The 17,111-nt window shown below is 39.2% G+C and overlaps 1 protein-coding gene and 1 long non-coding RNA gene across 3 annotated transcripts in view; one reads left to right on the top strand and one right to left on the bottom strand.

The window, feature by feature from the left end:
* LOC110834183 (P2R1A-PPP2R2A-interacting phosphatase regulator 1) lies at positions 1-17,005 on the top strand. 2 transcript variants are annotated; one of them, XM_022073073.2, is made up of 6 exons: positions 1-900; positions 2,164-2,322; positions 5,529-5,696; positions 10,998-11,209; positions 12,182-12,346; positions 13,861-17,005. In XM_022073073.2, the coding sequence occupies exons 2-6, from the start codon at positions 2,302-2,304 to the stop codon at positions 14,084-14,086; spliced, it is 792 nt and encodes a 263-aa protein (XP_021928765.1). In that variant the 5' UTR covers positions 1-900; positions 2,164-2,301; the 3' UTR covers positions 14,087-17,005. The 2 variants fall into 2 exon arrangements, with proteins under 2 accessions (XP_021928765.1, XP_021928764.1); XM_022073072.2 differs by having other exon boundaries at positions 2,164-2,251.
* The window catches only part of LOC110834186 (uncharacterized), a 7,069-nt gene continuing 3,749 nt past the window's right edge, over positions 13,792-17,111 (bottom strand). The window contains exon 2 of the long non-coding RNA XR_002544507.2: positions 13,792-14,035. This is a non-coding gene — a long non-coding RNA (uncharacterized LOC110834186). The remainder of the gene's footprint in view (positions 14,036-17,111) is intronic.

Raw genomic sequence — 17,111 nt, forward strand, 5'->3', positions numbered from 1 at the left:
TACATTGAAAGCAGGTTCAACGTCTATCAAAATCCACTTTTTCACACTATTATAGTTTCTGGCAAAAGAAACCTTTTTGCATGATGATTAGAAAGTGAAACTACTGCTACCGTCCATCAACGTTCAGAGAATTCCTTGAGTGAACGGAGAATGGAAACTAGGGAGCGAATTCTTTGTGAGGCCATGATTGACAGGGAATGGACAGAATCAAACAATGGTTGCAGGCACACAGTGACGCGTTTGAAAGTGCATGGTTCCACTACAAAACGTATCAAAGCAATTCCGTTTACTAGAACTGCCGCTCTAAATTATATGGCAGAACATGTGGAAAATACAACTTATAATTTGTAGGCAGAGGGCACAGTCATTGACGGTGTATGTTGAAGAAGATTAACATGCACATTGTGTGCCATTACTCGTACCATAGATTCCCACAGTTTATACCCATCGTTATTCGCTTATGCTGAGCCATAAACGAAGGAATCGATTGTTTACGGTTTCGAGATGAATATTGGTATATTCTGTGATACGAATAGTGTCCCACAATGTCCCCACTTTCCAGATGTGATGAGGAAAACTTGTACGTTTAATACTGCCGGAAAGAAGAGCAGTCCAGTTACAGATATTATTAAGTGACTGAATAATTTGTTTGTAAATGTTGGTTAAATTCGTAGTATTGTGGGAAAAGTTCCTATGCAATTGAGCAAATGTTGGATAGCAGAAACTGTATGCAGTTGGATTTATGTACTGTTGCCTGTAGCTTCATGATCACTTTATGTGTAAATTATCACTGATTATCATGGATGTTGATTCTCCCGTAAGTTTGAAACGGTCTAGCAGTGCACCAATGATAAATGAACTGAATACAACTATGACAACAGCATCCACATCATCATCAAGGTAAATTTTGTCTGTTACAAGAAATAATGCTGTAATTGGTGAACTACAAAGGATATACATGCTCTATTTTACATGCATATATTATATGCTATTGAACATTGCCAGTATGTTGTGAAGGGCATAAATGTCAACTGATTTATTTTACAGTGAGTATTAATAGTTGCACATCTCAGTCCTTCTGTATATTGCTTGCATGTGGAGTCAATCGATAGTGAAACAAACTGGCTACAGTGAAGCAGTATGTTTGTTTTTAAGAGTTATGATTGTTACATGATTTTGATGTTAATGCATTAAATCATGAAAGGCAACATAAAGTATGTAAAAGCTATGTAAGGAAATAATTTGGGTATGACGTTGACGTTGTACATGTTTTATAACTAAATTCTAAGTCTAGTCAGAATGTAACTAATAAAAGTCACCAGGTTTAGGCCAGGTTGACTTCTCCTACCTTCTAAAATTCTGCCCAATTTGGCATAATCACCAAAGATTAATATAGAAAGGAGTGACTAAGTAAGAGTAACACCAACCCATACTGTCCTCCAGAATTCACTAAGATTTTTTGCTTTTGTTTTCCTCATGGCTGGTAAAACTAACAGAAAACCTCCTAAAGTAACAATTTCTTGGTGACCTAAATTAATTGTTTGTTGGGATAAGCTAGAGGAGCTTCAAAAGTGGGAAGCTCATGTTGGAAGCAGTGGGGTGGAGCTTCAGGAAGTTGTTGGGTCCTATTTTTATGGAAATGATGTACTGAAACTGGATGAATGACTGAAATATGTCTATAGAGAGAGAATAAAGAAATAAGTGATGGGTTATGGATTCAAGAAATATAATGTACATTTTTGAATGATACACAACTGGTCTTTACAAACCCTGGGTACCAGGTTTTCATGGGACCTAAAATTTTCATGGTAACCAGCGGCAAATGCAGTGATCTGGTTAGTATGCTGCCAGACCACTAAAATTAGAGGAATATAATATAAATGTTTTACCATGAAACACAAAAGCAGCTTAATAATAATACTAATAGTGATGATGATTATAACAATAATAGTCATAATAATCCAAAAATATGTCAGTATTGTGGTGTGATTGTTGTTGAGTTCTGCCATGTAGAACCTATGCTTAAAGACAACATTTATTGTTGTTACATGTTGGTATGTGTATTGAAAGATTTTTGGAGTTTGGACAGTACAAAGCCTTCTCTAAGCTTGCAGATTATTATAATTTTAATACAGAATTAATATAAATTTATTTCCATTTCAGGGACACTTTGTCATTCAGCATATTTCCAGGAAACCAGCCTAGAGCTCGGAGATTCAGTGCAAGCTTCAGTCCAGTTCACAACGCAGGAGTAAGCATTTCAGTTGAACTATATACTTGCTTCAGTTGAAGAGCATAAGTATGCAGGTTGTGTATAAAAATGTAGGTACAAAGTAAGATTCCTCCATTCTCTTGTGTGATGGCCTGCTCTCTTATGTCCAGTGCACAAAGATTCTTCTTGTTGCATTGCACCACTTTATCCTATGCACAAAGGGGGCAGCCATCCAGGCCCCCTGATTTTATGCATCTTACCGCATGAAAATTATGTATGAAGAGTCTTACAGTGCCTTGTTCAGCTTCGAAGTTTGATTCACATATTTGGGCAGCAAGCACACAAAAGAATGTGCAAAGTTCTTTTTTGTCTTTAACATAAGTACCTATACAAATTTGTTAGCATTTTTCTACATTCAAACTAGTGTTATTAAACTATCATTGCTAGTTTAAATGTAAAATTGTTAAGTACCATGTATTGATAAACAGTTTTAAATCTTCTCTTAACTCATGTTTTGTTAATGTAAATAAATGTTGTACTTGTATAAAATGATTAGGAATTTTCTTAGAAAAGTAATGTCCTGGGTTGAGGTGGGGGGCTGGGGTCTACAGCCCACTGTTGCCTTGAAGCAGCCCTGAGAGTACCCCATATATGATTTTTGTAAGGTTGCATTTTCATATAATAATAGAAGGATTTGTGTTAGGTCTTATTTTTAAAATAGGAAACAAATTCACTGACTGCTATTAAAATACTGTTGACTCTTGTTTGGTTTGTCTTAAGATAAATCTTTTGTGATTATAAAAAATAGTCAGCTGTAGGAGGTAAAATGAGTAACCATTCTCTTTTTCCTGTGGTGCCTCTGCGCGTACTGTCAGTCATATTGGTATAGTGATAATGCGGTAGACTTTTGTTTTGTCAGCAACCTCATTAGAATCATGCCTCGGTTCCTGGATTTCCTGACTGAGGCTTTTGTGATTTGTCAGCTTGTTTACGTAATGCCAGTGGCGTAACTTTGAGTAAGTCATGACTGTCTAGTTCCAAATCCTTGCCTGCTTATTCATCATGATCATTCTTGTCTTATCTCATGCCATATGACCTCTTAGATCAGAACAGATTTATAAACACTGGTCAGTAATACTTTTGTCATATGTTTTAGGTGATCTGTATGTATTTTTTCTGATTAAAAAAAAATCAGAATTTTGCTGTCACCTACAGTTTAGATTAGGTTAGGTTAGAATTGGAAGAGGCAGGTGTCTGTGACTTTATTCTCCTCCTTTGCTTTGTTACTTTCTGCATGTCGCTCCTTGCAAGTTCATGTTACGACGTGTGCATATTTACTCAGTTTCATCACACAACTTATATGTTGACTTTCTTTTGTCAGTTACTTTATTTTGCTCAGTGTAGTTTATTAATTGTTTTTATTAATTGGCAGATACTTGTACATATTTATCATTTTGTGTGAATATATTCATATTGTCTTGAGTGCATGCAAGTGTGTCAACTACCTAAACAGTTTTGGTTATGTGTTCAGAGAGTTCACTTTTATATCTCAGTGAATTTTCACCTTTTATTTGGCTTGTAAGATGTCAAAATGTTGGCATCTAATGAATGGTGAATTATGTGTATATAAATTCTCTGTCAGGCTGGCTATATTGGTCTTTTGAAATGCCATTTACTTTCTGATGATCTGGACAGAGCCAGGAAACCATCTGTTTAACAAGTATGTTAAGCATTGCTGCAAAATTTAAAGATATGATACAATTTAAAAAATTACCTCAGCTGTAAGGCCGTGAAGATTTACCAGTACCGAGGCTGCCTGAAACATTCAGTGTAAATGATGAAAGTGAAGGTGTTGTAAATATAACAGTGAAGTTCAACATGGTGTACTGACAAACAATCTATGCAGTGTTGATCAGCTGTTTGAACCATTTTGTTCATGCATAGAACTTCTTTTAATATTTCAGACCTGATCTTGATTTGTCAAAAATTAATTCTGATGTTATGGCTTCAGGTTACAGTGGTTAGAATCTTTTAGTAAAAGGCACAAGGATGTCTTAGTTCCATCATCATCCATCTCTGTTTCCAGCCTGGGGCCGGGTCCGCTCGTTAAAGCCCCTCCATCTCTTCCTGTGCCTCCACCACTCCTCCTCTTCCACCAACTGCCACTGGGCACCTCTCTCCATCACTCCTCCTTTTATCTGCTCCTCCCACCTTCTTCGTGGTCTTCCCCTTGGTCTTGAGCCAGTCACTTTCATATTTGTCTTGCTATTCGCTTCACGTGTCCATACCACTTGGGTGTAGGGTATGACGGGCCTAGTAAGCCGATACCCGAAGCCAAGAAAACATCACTCGAGTTTAAAAGGGTAATAGCCGGACTGCTAAACAGGAGTATTTGTTCCACAAGTGTAAAAAAAATTGAAAACTATGTTGCTGCATGTTGGAAATAAATACACTTCAGTTCCAGTAGCACATGCTGTTGATGCACATCATTGTCAAACATAATGAGTATGATAAATATTCTTGTCATATATCTGAAGATTTGAAAGTGATCAAACTTCTCTGAGATATATGAAATTTTTGTGAATGAGGCAACTGACCAAGGGAAGTCATTACTATAAGAAACCACAGCTACTTCCAGGGTAAATGAATTTAATCAGCCAGCCTTTACTTGGGGGGGGGGGGGGATTCTTGCCACATTACATATGAAGCTTGGTTTAATGAAAAATTTTGTTCAGGCTGTAGATCAAAGTCATAGAGAATTTCTGTACTTAAAACTTTAGGGGTGGGGGAGTCATTTGTTGAAGTACTTCTCAATACCTACAAAGTTATGGGATGCAGATGTTAAAAATTGATTTTCTGAATTCTCACCACAATGGAAAAGTGACTCCAGGGCAAGTGAATCCCCACTTTGTCGCCATATCAGCTGACTTATTGCTGGGCAGTGGTAAAAATATGTCAGAGGTTAAATACAAACATAAATCTTGAGTAGCTAAATTTTATTTTAGTCCAGTATGCTTTTTCTACTTTTGTATTGTTATTGTGTCTTTAAATTTGTATAAATTTAATTTTTTACTCATTCAGAATTGGTGGGTGACATAAATTTATTCTGTGTTAAAATACTATAAAATCCATCCATTTTTTAGATGTGATGAGAAAAGTCCTTTCTTAGTCCACTTTAAGTTGAGAATCAGTTTATATTTTATCCAAAGTATCATTTAAAAATGTGGTTGTGGAAGAATTGTGGTTAAATGTATGCAGTGAGCATGTGTTTATTGTCTTGGAAGGTTAGAGGGAATTATTTTATTTTTGTGTACAGTGTTCTTCAGGGCCACCACGCCTGACACCCCGTGTAAGCCAGCTGAGACAAGAAGAGCGTGTAGAAATGGGAAGGGAAGCTGCCCATGAACGAGAACTACATTCAGCTATGCAGATGTCTCAGTCATGTGAAGACCTGACAATTATGTCTGGTTTGACAAGTTGCAAGGTACAATGCAATGTTGTTACAGTGAATTTAATCAGATCTCAAACCTTTATTTCACTCACTCTGTGGTGCAGGAAATCCTTTGAAAATTATATTGTGTACTCAGCTTGTCGAAGAATAGCCCACACTGAAGGTTCATCACGGTGTTCACAAAAGCCTGCCACCATACTCTATCCTGAGCTAGCTGTATCCAGTTCACCCATTGATTCCTATCTCCCTAAGGTCCCTCTCGTCATCCTCCCACCTACGCCTGTGTCTTCCTAGCGGTCTCCTCCCTTCAGGCCTCCCAACTGGTACCTTGTAAACACCTTTCCCCTACCACATGCATGCCGCATGTCCAGCCCACCTCATCCTCCTCGATTTAATCAGCCTAACAATGTCAGGTGAGGAGTACAGGCCGTGAAGCTCATCAATATGCAATTTTCTTCATGATCCATCCTCCTCCCTTTTAGGTTCAGATATCCTCGTCAACACTCTGTTCTCAGAAACCCTCAACCTGTGTTCCTCCCTCAAAGTGAGAGACCAAGTTTTGCACCCATACAGCACAACAGGCAAAATTACAGTTTTGTGTATTTTGATCTTTAGATTTTTCATGAGGGGAGGACAAAGGATTTTGGACTGAATGATAGCACGCTTTCCCTAACTTTAATCTGCTCTTGATTTCCTCAAGAATGTCAGTCAGACTTGTTAGTGTCGTCCTCAAGTACTTGAATTTTGTCGCATTTTCGAACGATTCATTAGTTGTCCTGAATTCTGACGCTGATACATAATCATACACTTTGGGTTTTCTGCATTTATTTCTAGACCAACATCCCTTCTAGCCCTTAAGGGTGTTTCTGTGTTTGCTTTTACAATATTTATATTGTAGCCCAGCAGATTAATGTCATCAGCATAGACCAAAGGTTGACGTCTCCCATTCAATTAGAAATCGCCCTGATTTTCTATCTTTCCTGGTGGCATATTCCAAGGCAAAATTGAAAAGCAACGGTGATGGAGCATCTCCGTGTTTCGGGAAATTCTGAATAGGAAATGTATCAGACAAATGTTTACCTACACGAATGTTGCTAGAGGTTTTCTTAAACATGTTTTAATTAGCCTGACTAGTTTCTTAGGTACGCCAAATTCAAACAAAAAAATGTGTAAAGAGCTTCAAACCTTTATTTATGAATGCAGATTTTGTGTATAGTTGGTGATGGTGTGTAAGAAAATCTTCCCACTTTTGTTATTGCATGATGCTCTATTTGTGTGACATTGATCTGATTTTTTAAAACAAGTTTTATTTTCTTCAGAAGAAAGAGAATGAAATGGGGAAACTTATGTTGTAAGGAGGATTTGAGGTTATCATGGTGGTGAGTACGAAGATGGCTGTCATCTGGGTTGTAGTGCTGTGCAGTCTGGTATGTTTGCCAGTGTTTCAGAGATCCTTGCTGTATCCATCATCAGGGTGATTAATAAACCATGTGCATGGAATTGGTTTGAGTTATAGGAAACTGTCAGTCAAGGTAGAGCCTTGGCTTGACCAGTGGGGAGTGGAGTCAGGATCGGGCAAGGGCCCGGGAGCCAGTGGCAGAGGTGGGTGGGCCACAACCTGGCCAGCTGGGGAAGGACATGAAAAAGAGAGAGGTCCGAGAAAGCATCCTGTGTAAGGGCTCCTCAGGGTCTGGTCTGGTGGGTGGAGGGAGTTGGGTGGATGTGACGAAGAGGAACAAGGAGAGTGGAATTAAGGATTGGCCAGGGCCGAGTGGTGTCCTGAAAAAGGATTGTAGTGGCCGTGTTGGGACTGGCAGTGCTGTATCATATGCTTCCTACTTCCTTTGAGAGAGTGGATGATTGGCTCAGGTGAAGGTCATCCTCCCTGTTCATGTTGTTCAGATATAACTTGATCTCATTGGCCTCCCTGATCATCTGGTCCATGTATCTAGATTTGGTGGGCAGGATCGTGATGTCCTGGAGTTGAATGCGATGGCCCAGGTTGATGCTGTATTTGGCAATGCTGGATTTGTCTGGATGCTCCAGACAGACATGGCGCTGGTGCTCCTTGACCCTGGTCTTGATGGAATGGTTGGTCTGCCCAATGTAGACTTGACCACACTCACAGGGCATACTGTACACACTAGGAGTCTTGAGTCCCAAGTCATCCTTCACAGTCCAAAGGAAATTGGGGATATTCTGCAGGGAGGCCCACAGACTTGATGTTGCGCCTGGACAGCAGCCTGCTGATGCGGTTGAAGGTTGTGTTCACATAGAGCAGGAAGGCAACCAAGGCGGTTTTCTCCGGGGGTGGTGTGACTCTCACTGGAGAGTTGTGAGACCGTCGAATCTGTCAGTCACTGTAGCTGTTCTGCATGATATTACATCCAAAATATGTGTAAGTATTGGCAATGTAGAGACAGTTGTTCATGAACACTTGGTGTTCAAGGAAGTGTGCTGACGTTTTACCAAAAGGCACAACGTGTTTCTTTGTCTGCCAAACATCTGAACTGGTTTGAACTGGAGGGAAACACATTTCTGCGGTGAATAGTGACTTGTGACAAGACATGGACGCACCACTTCACTCCATAATCAAGGAGGTCCTATGTGGAATGGCACCACAAAGGATTCCTGCCACCCAGAAAGTTCAGGACAGTCTGTAGCTGGCAAGATCATGGCAAGGGTCTTTTGGGATTCTGAAGGGTGATTCATATTAATTTTCTGACACCTCTTGCAGCAGTTAATGAACAGTAACTTGCTTCTTAATGCAGTGCAGTTTGCACGGAAATACTTGGCAAACTGTCAAAGGAACTCTTCATGCTGCTTAACAGTGCACTTTCACATGTGGCAGATTTGACAATGACACTGGCAAAATGTGGCTGGGAAATCTTAAACCACCTTCCCTACAGTGTGGATTTAACCCCTAGTGAATTGGCTACATAGTCATCTGGCATCTTTCTGTGCTTCCCACATGAGTGCCTTACAAAAATCTGTTCGTATAGAGGGACGGTATATTGAAAAAGAGTAATAGTGTGGTGATTCTGATGTGTGTGTGTTTTGTGTGAGGTCAACCCTGAACCATCCTTATGTTGTCATGCAGTTTCATTTCTCATTTTTACTTTGGTACATGAAATGCGAAGTAGCTTCTATGTTTAAAGCACAATACCATGGTGGTCAAACCACCATACTTTGCATACCTTTGGGTTAGGTATAATGGTTACATTATTGCATGTAACTTTGGCTTTCGGAGACAGCCGTGTCAAATTTTTGGTGTTAATCGGCGCTCTGGCAGACATTGCAGTTGCCATCTTTAAAGTAGGTCTGAGGTGTCCCAGTTTGCATGTGGCCATGTTTATTTAAAATGAAAGTCATGTGGATAAGCCACATGTGAATAATCCATACATGGATAATTGGGAATTTATTGTTATAATTTCTGGAACCCTGTTGTTTTCTATACTGTCTTCACCATTATTCTGTATATTTAATAATTCCTTAAACTGTTCTATCCATGTCTTAATATATGTAAAGTAAAGTTTGTCCCACTATACGCCATGTAGGCGCTTGGGGGGAGTGGAGGTATAGCTCCTCTCTTCCTTGACCTCGGCACTAGATGGGGGTGAGTGGTCAGCATCACGCCCCGGCCGGCTTTACCCCCGGGAAAGGACCACGGTACCCATTTTAGAGGAGGCTGGGTGGGCTCCAGAGCCGGTCTGGACGCAGAGGCTAGAGGAAAAATCCTCTGCCCCCGTCGGGGATCGAACCCCGGTCGTCCAGCCCGTAGCTAGTCACTATACTGACTGAGCTATCCCGGCTCATGTCTTAATATATGTCGTATGTTAATATGACTGAATTCTTTTTCATTTCAACTTATTCCTCATTACTGCATTTGATAACATCTTGTTTCCTTTATAATCTCTTTCTGATCCATCACATCATTTTCCCCATGTCCTTTCTTCTCTAATTTAATTCCTTGATCTAGTCTTTTCAAATTCTCTTCTTTATTGTCAGTTCTGTCATTGAGCCACTCCCTCCAGGCTTTGTATGTCCTCATTGCAGTTTCTTTTATTCTGTCTTTCTGCCTTAAGTCTGTTCTATTCTTCTTTCACTAATTGTAATTAATTTTGGGTAATTTGGTGTTTAATAACTTTATGAATTTTTCTTTATCATTCCATCTTTTAATATTTTCCTTTTGGTATAAAATTGGCTTTCTGTCCATCAGAAAATTCTAACATTTTTTAATTATTCAGCTTCCTTAATGACCATTCAAAGTCAGAAATGTTTTACCAGGGCATTTCCTTATGGTAAAGTGTTCCACCCACCTAGAAAACAAATCTACTCAAATGTAACTCCATCTGGATTGTGGTTTCATGAACATTCTTCAGCCTGGTAACAACTCTGTGAAGATATTCCGACCAACATCAAAGAAAGGGAAGAATTTCTTTTCAGAAACCAGAAAGACACCTAATAGGTTTGAAATAAGATTAATATTGTGCAGGAATATTACCACCTGAAACAATTGTGGCATCTCTGCATTTTACATTGGACAGTTGCCCCTGCCAACTGCTGCAACATCTATGACACAAACATGGTGGCTGCTGATGTTCACAGTATGCACGTGTTTGTAAATGGTGTAGGTAACAAGGCAATCCTTGCACTGTGACCATTTTGTCAGCTTTTGTGCATCCCATTCTTCTGATGTGACAGTAGATCTGTGCTTACATAACACACAATATCTTACTCAGTGGAATCTCATGAAAATTACCTGGTTCCAGAAAATGTCTGCCCAAATGGCAAAATTGTAAATCTGGTGGCCATAGTTAAGGCCTTCCTATAGATCTCAGGTCTCTTTTCTTTGAACTTAGCTAGGGTACTGTCCTCGGACATGGTCTTTTAAGCACCTTGGTCAGGGCTTTGTGCCGTGTGGCAGGTCCAGCCAAGATTGTGAGCCCTCCTATAGTACTGTTGTACCTGGCCTTGTGGGGTATAGCCGGCCAAGAGCCTGTATCTCCTTTCTTAATTGCTTTCCATGAGTGTGTGCACAAAAGTAACTGGATGGGAAATCTCCATTCAGCCATGCAGCCACAAGAAAGTTTCATCTGTGACAACACCACAGCTCAGTCATATGAAAAACAGGACCGTTCTTTGTCTGCCTCTTGTACCTTTCAGGCTGTAAAACTATTCTGCCATCTGCCACTGGCTCTACGAACTGTTTGTGCCATCTTCTATCAACGGCCATATGAATGAACTATTTTTTATTACTCCATTGTATGTGCCTTTGAAACTTTTGTGTGCTGTGCAGCATACACCTTTCCAGTCTTGTTATTTTGTTTGCAGACAGAGCATTTGGAGAATAGAAGGACAGAATCTACGCGAATGGTTCATCAGCTCCCACCATTACACCTCAGTCTTCCCATTTGCCCCCCAGTGTGCTCTTCTCCTTCGCCGACACGTCCTGGCCTGGGTCGACAGTCTTATTCTCCTGGTATCCATAATATGTCGTGGAAAAGCCTTTCGCCCAGCCCTACAAGAAAAGCCTTCACAACAAAGTAAGTGTTTGAACACTTATTATATAAATACACACACAACTATAGTCCTTTCTGTCTGAATAAGAATCATTGCATTTTAAATTTTAAATCCATGCATTTGTGTCATTGTGCAATCTCATCTTTCTTAAAGATCATAGTTTTGTCAACTTAAGACTGTTAGAATGTGTTAGAATTGCCAGGAATAAAGCAGATTTGCAAGTAAAGAGATCGGTTTTTGAATGGATTCAATCATACATCTGATATGCATTCGTACATGCCATTTTATGCTTGCAGGAACTCTATCAGATTATCATGTGAAAATGTTGATTGCTATATACAACTTTGGCTTTAACCCTTTTATGTGTATGCACTTACATTTAAATTGAAGGGGGCTAAATATAATACTATCATATTAACCAAAACAACATAAGAAGATTTGGAAACTGGTAGGGACTGAAAAGGAAACTGAAAGCATTGCATAACATGGAGCTTTATAATTTGTACTTTTCATCTAAGATTGCTGGGATGTATAAATGAAGGAAATGGGGGTGGCATCAAGCATTAGCACGAATGTATTCAGAACACTTCTTACATTCTTCTTGATAATGTCATGGGAAGTGACTCTTTAGGGTGTATTAAAAATAATGCTTAAGGAAATTAGTTGTGAAGCTTTGAACTAATTCAGGATCAGATGGATAGTGAAGGTAAGAATTGATTGACGCTAGTGTGGGTTGTGAAGATGTGAATAAACTCAGGATATATTGCTTTATGATTATGTAAACTACCACAGGATAGACTGGGCTGCAAAAGAACGTAAATTGGCTCATATTTGGGTTATGAAGCTGCAAATTGGTTCTGAATAGAGTGGGTTGTGAAGATATGAATTTGTTCAGGATAGACTGAGTAGTGAAGATACAAACTCTTTCAGGATAGAGTGAAATATATCTAAATCTACCCAAAATATATATCTTTGTTATTTGTCTCTGCTTGCAGACGTAGCCAGAGTCCCATTGCCATACGACCTAGCTCTCTTGGTCCAGTGAAGCGAAAGTTTGACTTGGAAGAAGAAAAAACGGACCAGTATCTCTCTCCACCAGCAAAGCGTCCAAATAGCTTCACTGTGGACAGGGGTGGGCTTCTCATGGCCCATTCAAACAGGTGGGCATAAAATGTCTTCACAGTGATCTATTATGCTGTTTTTGATTGAGTCTGCATTATAACATTTGCCATTAAATAGGGGGCATTTCCAGACCCTTGAGGTGGCATTACTGTTGTCTTTGATGACCCCAGATAGGAATGTTTACCATTCACTGCAGATATTCAGTTTGTTCATCTTAATTGGATCCCTTGTGACATCATGGTACATCCTCCAAACATGGAGGGTATCTACAGGTATAATAAATAGGCAGTCAGTAAATGGTAGATCTCTAGCTTTAGTGTAGGACAGATGGGCTAATGACTCTCTTATCGTAATAAACTAGCATGTTATGAAGTGTTACACTGGATCTCAGATTTGAGTGAAGACTGTTGAACCTTCAGATTCCGTAATATACAGAGAATTTCTTTTACCACCTGAGTGACTTGGCAACTTGTCAAAGAGGTAGTTGAGCTTTGCACGACATTATCAATATCAGTTGAGATATGGTCACTGTTGCAAGACTCTGCAATAGGAAAGTGTGCTGAAGACTTGACTTTTTTGTAATACTTTTCCTAATTTACCAGTAGTTGAAGATTTCTGTCTTTGGGTTGTTGTGCCGTGTAGTATGGTAAATATTTACCAACATTTCAGAGATCATACTGCCTCCGTCCTCGCCCTGATGATGGAGGCAGTATGACCACTGAAACATTGATAAACGTCTACCATACTACACGGCGCAACAACCCAGAAGACAGCAATCTTCATACTCGCCGCTATGAAAACCTCAAATCTTACATTACCAGTATTTTCTCTCTCTCATTTAACACAAGGAAAATAAATTATGGATACTTTTTTTCATGTGTGTGTATACACACACACACACACAATTTTTATTTCTGATCTGATAACTTGCACATGATTGTAATTGGTTTTAATACCTTGTGCAGATGTATTGCACGTGTGTTTGAGATAATTTTTTATTTTGTGAAGTTACAACACATCTTGACTTTCATAAAACAAAGGAGTTACGTATAGACTGTTTGTTGTTTTCTGTTATGGAAGCCTCAAGATGAGGGCTGAAACATTAAGGGATCAAAACCTGAAAAAGATAAAGTCTATTTGTTTATACATGCACGCAGGCACACAAAGGTTTTAGGCATAAGGTTTTATGGTTTAAAAAAATGAGGATAAGGATAATTAATATGAACACCGATATTTAAACGTATAGTGATTGACTACAGACTGGATGATCGGAGTTCAATCCCTGATGGGTAAGAGGACTTTTCCTCTAGCCTCTGCATCCAGACTGGCTGTGGGACCCACCCAGCCTCCTTTTCAATGGGTACTAGGATACTTTCCTGGGGTTAAAGCATGGCCAGGGCGTGACAGTGACCAGTGCCAAGGTTACGAAGAGTAGGAGCTATACCTCCTCTCCCCACAAGCACCTACATGGCATACAGTGGGACAGCTTTTACTTTTTTTATTTGCTATGGCATTATCTCTTCTCCATTACATGTTTTAAAATTGTTATCAGATTGGATGCAACATCGAGTCCACTGCCTGGATCCCTCAGTTCTGTTGGAACTCCTGAGTCACTTTCAAGTGCAGATTCTCCTGGTTTCACATTCCGACCAGTTGACAGCCCTTCTCCGGGACGCCCCATTTTGCCAGTTACCGATGAGCCCATGCATGAAGAACGACAGCCAGAACTGTCAAAGCAAGATCAAGTTATGACCTCTGTAGAACATAATCCAAGTTAATCTCTTACTTCAGTGTTTTCTTCCTTGCCATGCCTTCATGGCTGGCTTCTAGTCGTGACTTGCAAGTCCTTTCCTCAGACTCATGTAATATATTCTGTTACTATTGTTGTTTAATGCTTTATCTGTATCAACATCAGGTGAACTGAACTGTTTAGATTCTAGAATGTATACTATTGAATATGTATTTTAAATTTTATTCAGTGACTGTTGGGGAAACTAATGTTCAGAATTTTGGGAATGTTTTATTATTATTTTAAATATGTGGTTCTCTACAGAATGTAATCTTCGAGCCTTACATTCAATCAAGAAGTGACCTCCTAATTCATTGTTATGGAAATCTGTATTTGGAGGATAAAGTACCTGAAGGTATTACTAATACTAAATACAGTAAAATCTTTGTATAATGAATACCAGCATAACAAAATTTTCAGTATAATGAAACTGTTGTTCACCCCCTATCAGAGCATCATATCCTGTTGTGAAAAACATTTTACTGTAACAGATAACGGTATAGCAAAATTTCATAAAAATATCAAAAAAAAACCCTTCCCCATCGAAACAGAATTTGTTTGATAATGTTTATCCTTTCCAAGTTTTATATGAACATATACACATTCCTGTGCCAGCAACACAAGCAGTGTTTCAAATTAAACAACCCCTGTTGTTTTTTCAAACAGTTTATTAAATGTGCACTAGATGCAACAAGCATACATGCATCTATGGTGCTGTAATTTAGATTTCTGTTCATTGAACTTTAAGATGAAAATATTTTGATGGTAGCCCTTGTAATATTGCCATTTAATGACCAGGCTAATGCCAAAGTGATGACGTCTGCTGTGAGCAGGATTCTCACCAAAGCAGCTAGCAGTGTTTAACAAGTGATAGCTGATGTGTGATGATGGCTGTACATTTATGCCAAAGAAATCAAACTGCTGGTTTGTGAAAGTGTTGGGAACAAAGTAATCATTGCGTACTGCAGGTTTTATAATTTGCATGAATGTAATATTTCAATGAAGTATTCATGCTCAATCAGCCTTATCAGATGACCATAAAAACCAATGTTTTGAGAGCAGTCTTGATTCTCATTGACAAGGATCTGATATGTCTGCGGAGCCCATGATGTCCCACATATATACTTGCCTGGACTGGTTGCTGTCAGACCGGGCGGCCAGTGGCGCTTGTGTGCCTTGGCTTAGCTTTGCCATTGGTGCGTGTCCAGACCATTTGAGTAGATTGATTTCTGGACTCCATGTGTGGCTAAGAGTGAACCCTTTACCTCTGTTAAAGTTTTTGGGATGTAGCCAGATCTCATTGGCTTCCCTCACAAAGAAAATCTGTGTACCTGGAAGCTGTCCCTGGCATGGAAATATCATTGAAAGGATGTGGTAGATTGCTACAGCTCACCATATTGATTTCAATGGTATCTTCATACTGAGGATAGCTAGATCTCAACAAGTTTAATAGAGACAAAGGGTTCACTCTGAGCCACACATGGTATCCAGTAATAAATGTACTCAAATGGTCTAGAGATGCACCAGTAGGACTGGAAGGCGAAGCAGAGCTCGGCATGTGGCTCCACCCACTAACCCCATTCAACAGCAACCGATTCAGGTAGGTGTATATCTATGTGGGACGTCCCGGGCTCTGCAGACGTGTCAGATCTCTGTTAATGAGAATCGAGACTGCTCTCGAAACATTCGTTTTTTACAGCCACCTGGATGTGGCTGATTGCCTGTGAAGACTTCATTGAATTTAGTTGCTTTGAAAGCTATGGATCATGCAACATAATATTTAATTGTTCTTAAGTAGACACAGTTACTGTTGATTTTAATGCCTTGCAGACGGGATGATTCACTGGATGATGCAATAATCCACTACAAACAAACCCCTTATACACTGACAGGTGACAGTTTCATTTGGCAGAAAAGCTGAAATGTTGCTTTTGAAACATATATCACTGAGTGATCATTTTAAAGTAGTATCCCTGTCGGAGTGAACTGTGTCTGTTGAACTTCATGCCGTTCATAAAAGTGATGTCTGCTGCCTATTGGTTATTGCCTGTTGCTTTGCTGTGAATCTTATCCTAAAGTAGTTCATTTCCTAATGGAAGATGCTGACCTTGTTTCTGCATTCACATATATGCATGTCCGATGGGTAAAACCAGCATCTGGCTGCAGGAGTCCTCAACTCTTCTGACTAAACACAAATTGCTTCCTGAATTGTGTTTATACTATTCAAGACATGCTTGTGACATCACTTCTTGATCGGTTTTCCTATCCTTAGCTGTCAGCTCTTTATTTGAACTCCAAGTGCGGAAGACATTCTGGTGGACTAAGCAAGAGGGAAAAGTGGCAACGTGCCAGGCAAACACGACTGTGTGCCAATGGTTTTAGAGGCAAAAAAAAACTGGTTAGTGGGGTCAATGAACAGAAAATCATTTAACTACCATAATTCACGCAGTACACAATACGTTGCAGAATAATGTGATTAATGATGGTACTATGTCAGTTTTGGATTCTGTGGAAGAAGATATTTTGGAATAAGAATATGATGACAGTGGTGATGAAATTGGTGGTAATCAAGCATCTTATCTTAAAAATAGCACATCAGATTGTAAACAAAGTGAAAGGAAAGCTTCTCCAATAGTCAGTAAGTGGTGTGATGTGAAATGTAACCACATTAGTAGTTTGTACCAAATTTCGTCAAAATACTTCGTGTGTGTGCGCTTGTGCGAAGATTGCACAATAATTTACATAATCATGTAAATGGTAGGTCATTCAAGTTTATGTTGTAATAGCAAGAATGTATGAACAATTGTTTTATACTCACTAATATCATGAACAGGCAATGTGTCAAATATTTGAGAAAAAAGCATTGGTATTTGTGAAAATAATAAATCTTAAGTTATTGATTTCTTTTTATTGCCTTTCAGTATAGCAAACTTTCATTGTAACATAATTTTCTGTCCACAAAAGTATGTGATACCAGATTTCATTGTATGGGGCCAGTGCATTGCCAGCTATGT

The sequence above is a fragment of the Zootermopsis nevadensis genome, unplaced genomic scaffold, assembly GCF_977971745.1.
Source record: "Zootermopsis nevadensis isolate Lab colony 2312 unplaced genomic scaffold, Znev_1.0 Znev_ptg000022l, whole genome shotgun sequence".
Lineage (NCBI taxonomy): Eukaryota > Metazoa > Arthropoda > Insecta > Blattodea > Termopsidae > Zootermopsis > Zootermopsis nevadensis.

Excerpts from the sequence above, each read along its gene's own strand:
- LOC110834183 (XM_022073072.2), top strand. The coding sequence starts at position 776 with ATGTGTAAATTATCACTGATTATCATGGATGTTGATTCTCCCGTAAGT. Across the intron at positions 901-2,163 it reads GCATCCACATCATCATCAAG|GGACACTTTGTCATTCAGCA; the intron begins GTAAATTTTGTC and ends TTTCCATTTCAG. Across the intron at positions 5,697-10,997 it reads CTGGTTTGACAAGTTGCAAG|ACAGAGCATTTGGAGAATAG; the intron begins GTACAATGCAAT and ends TTTTGTTTGCAG.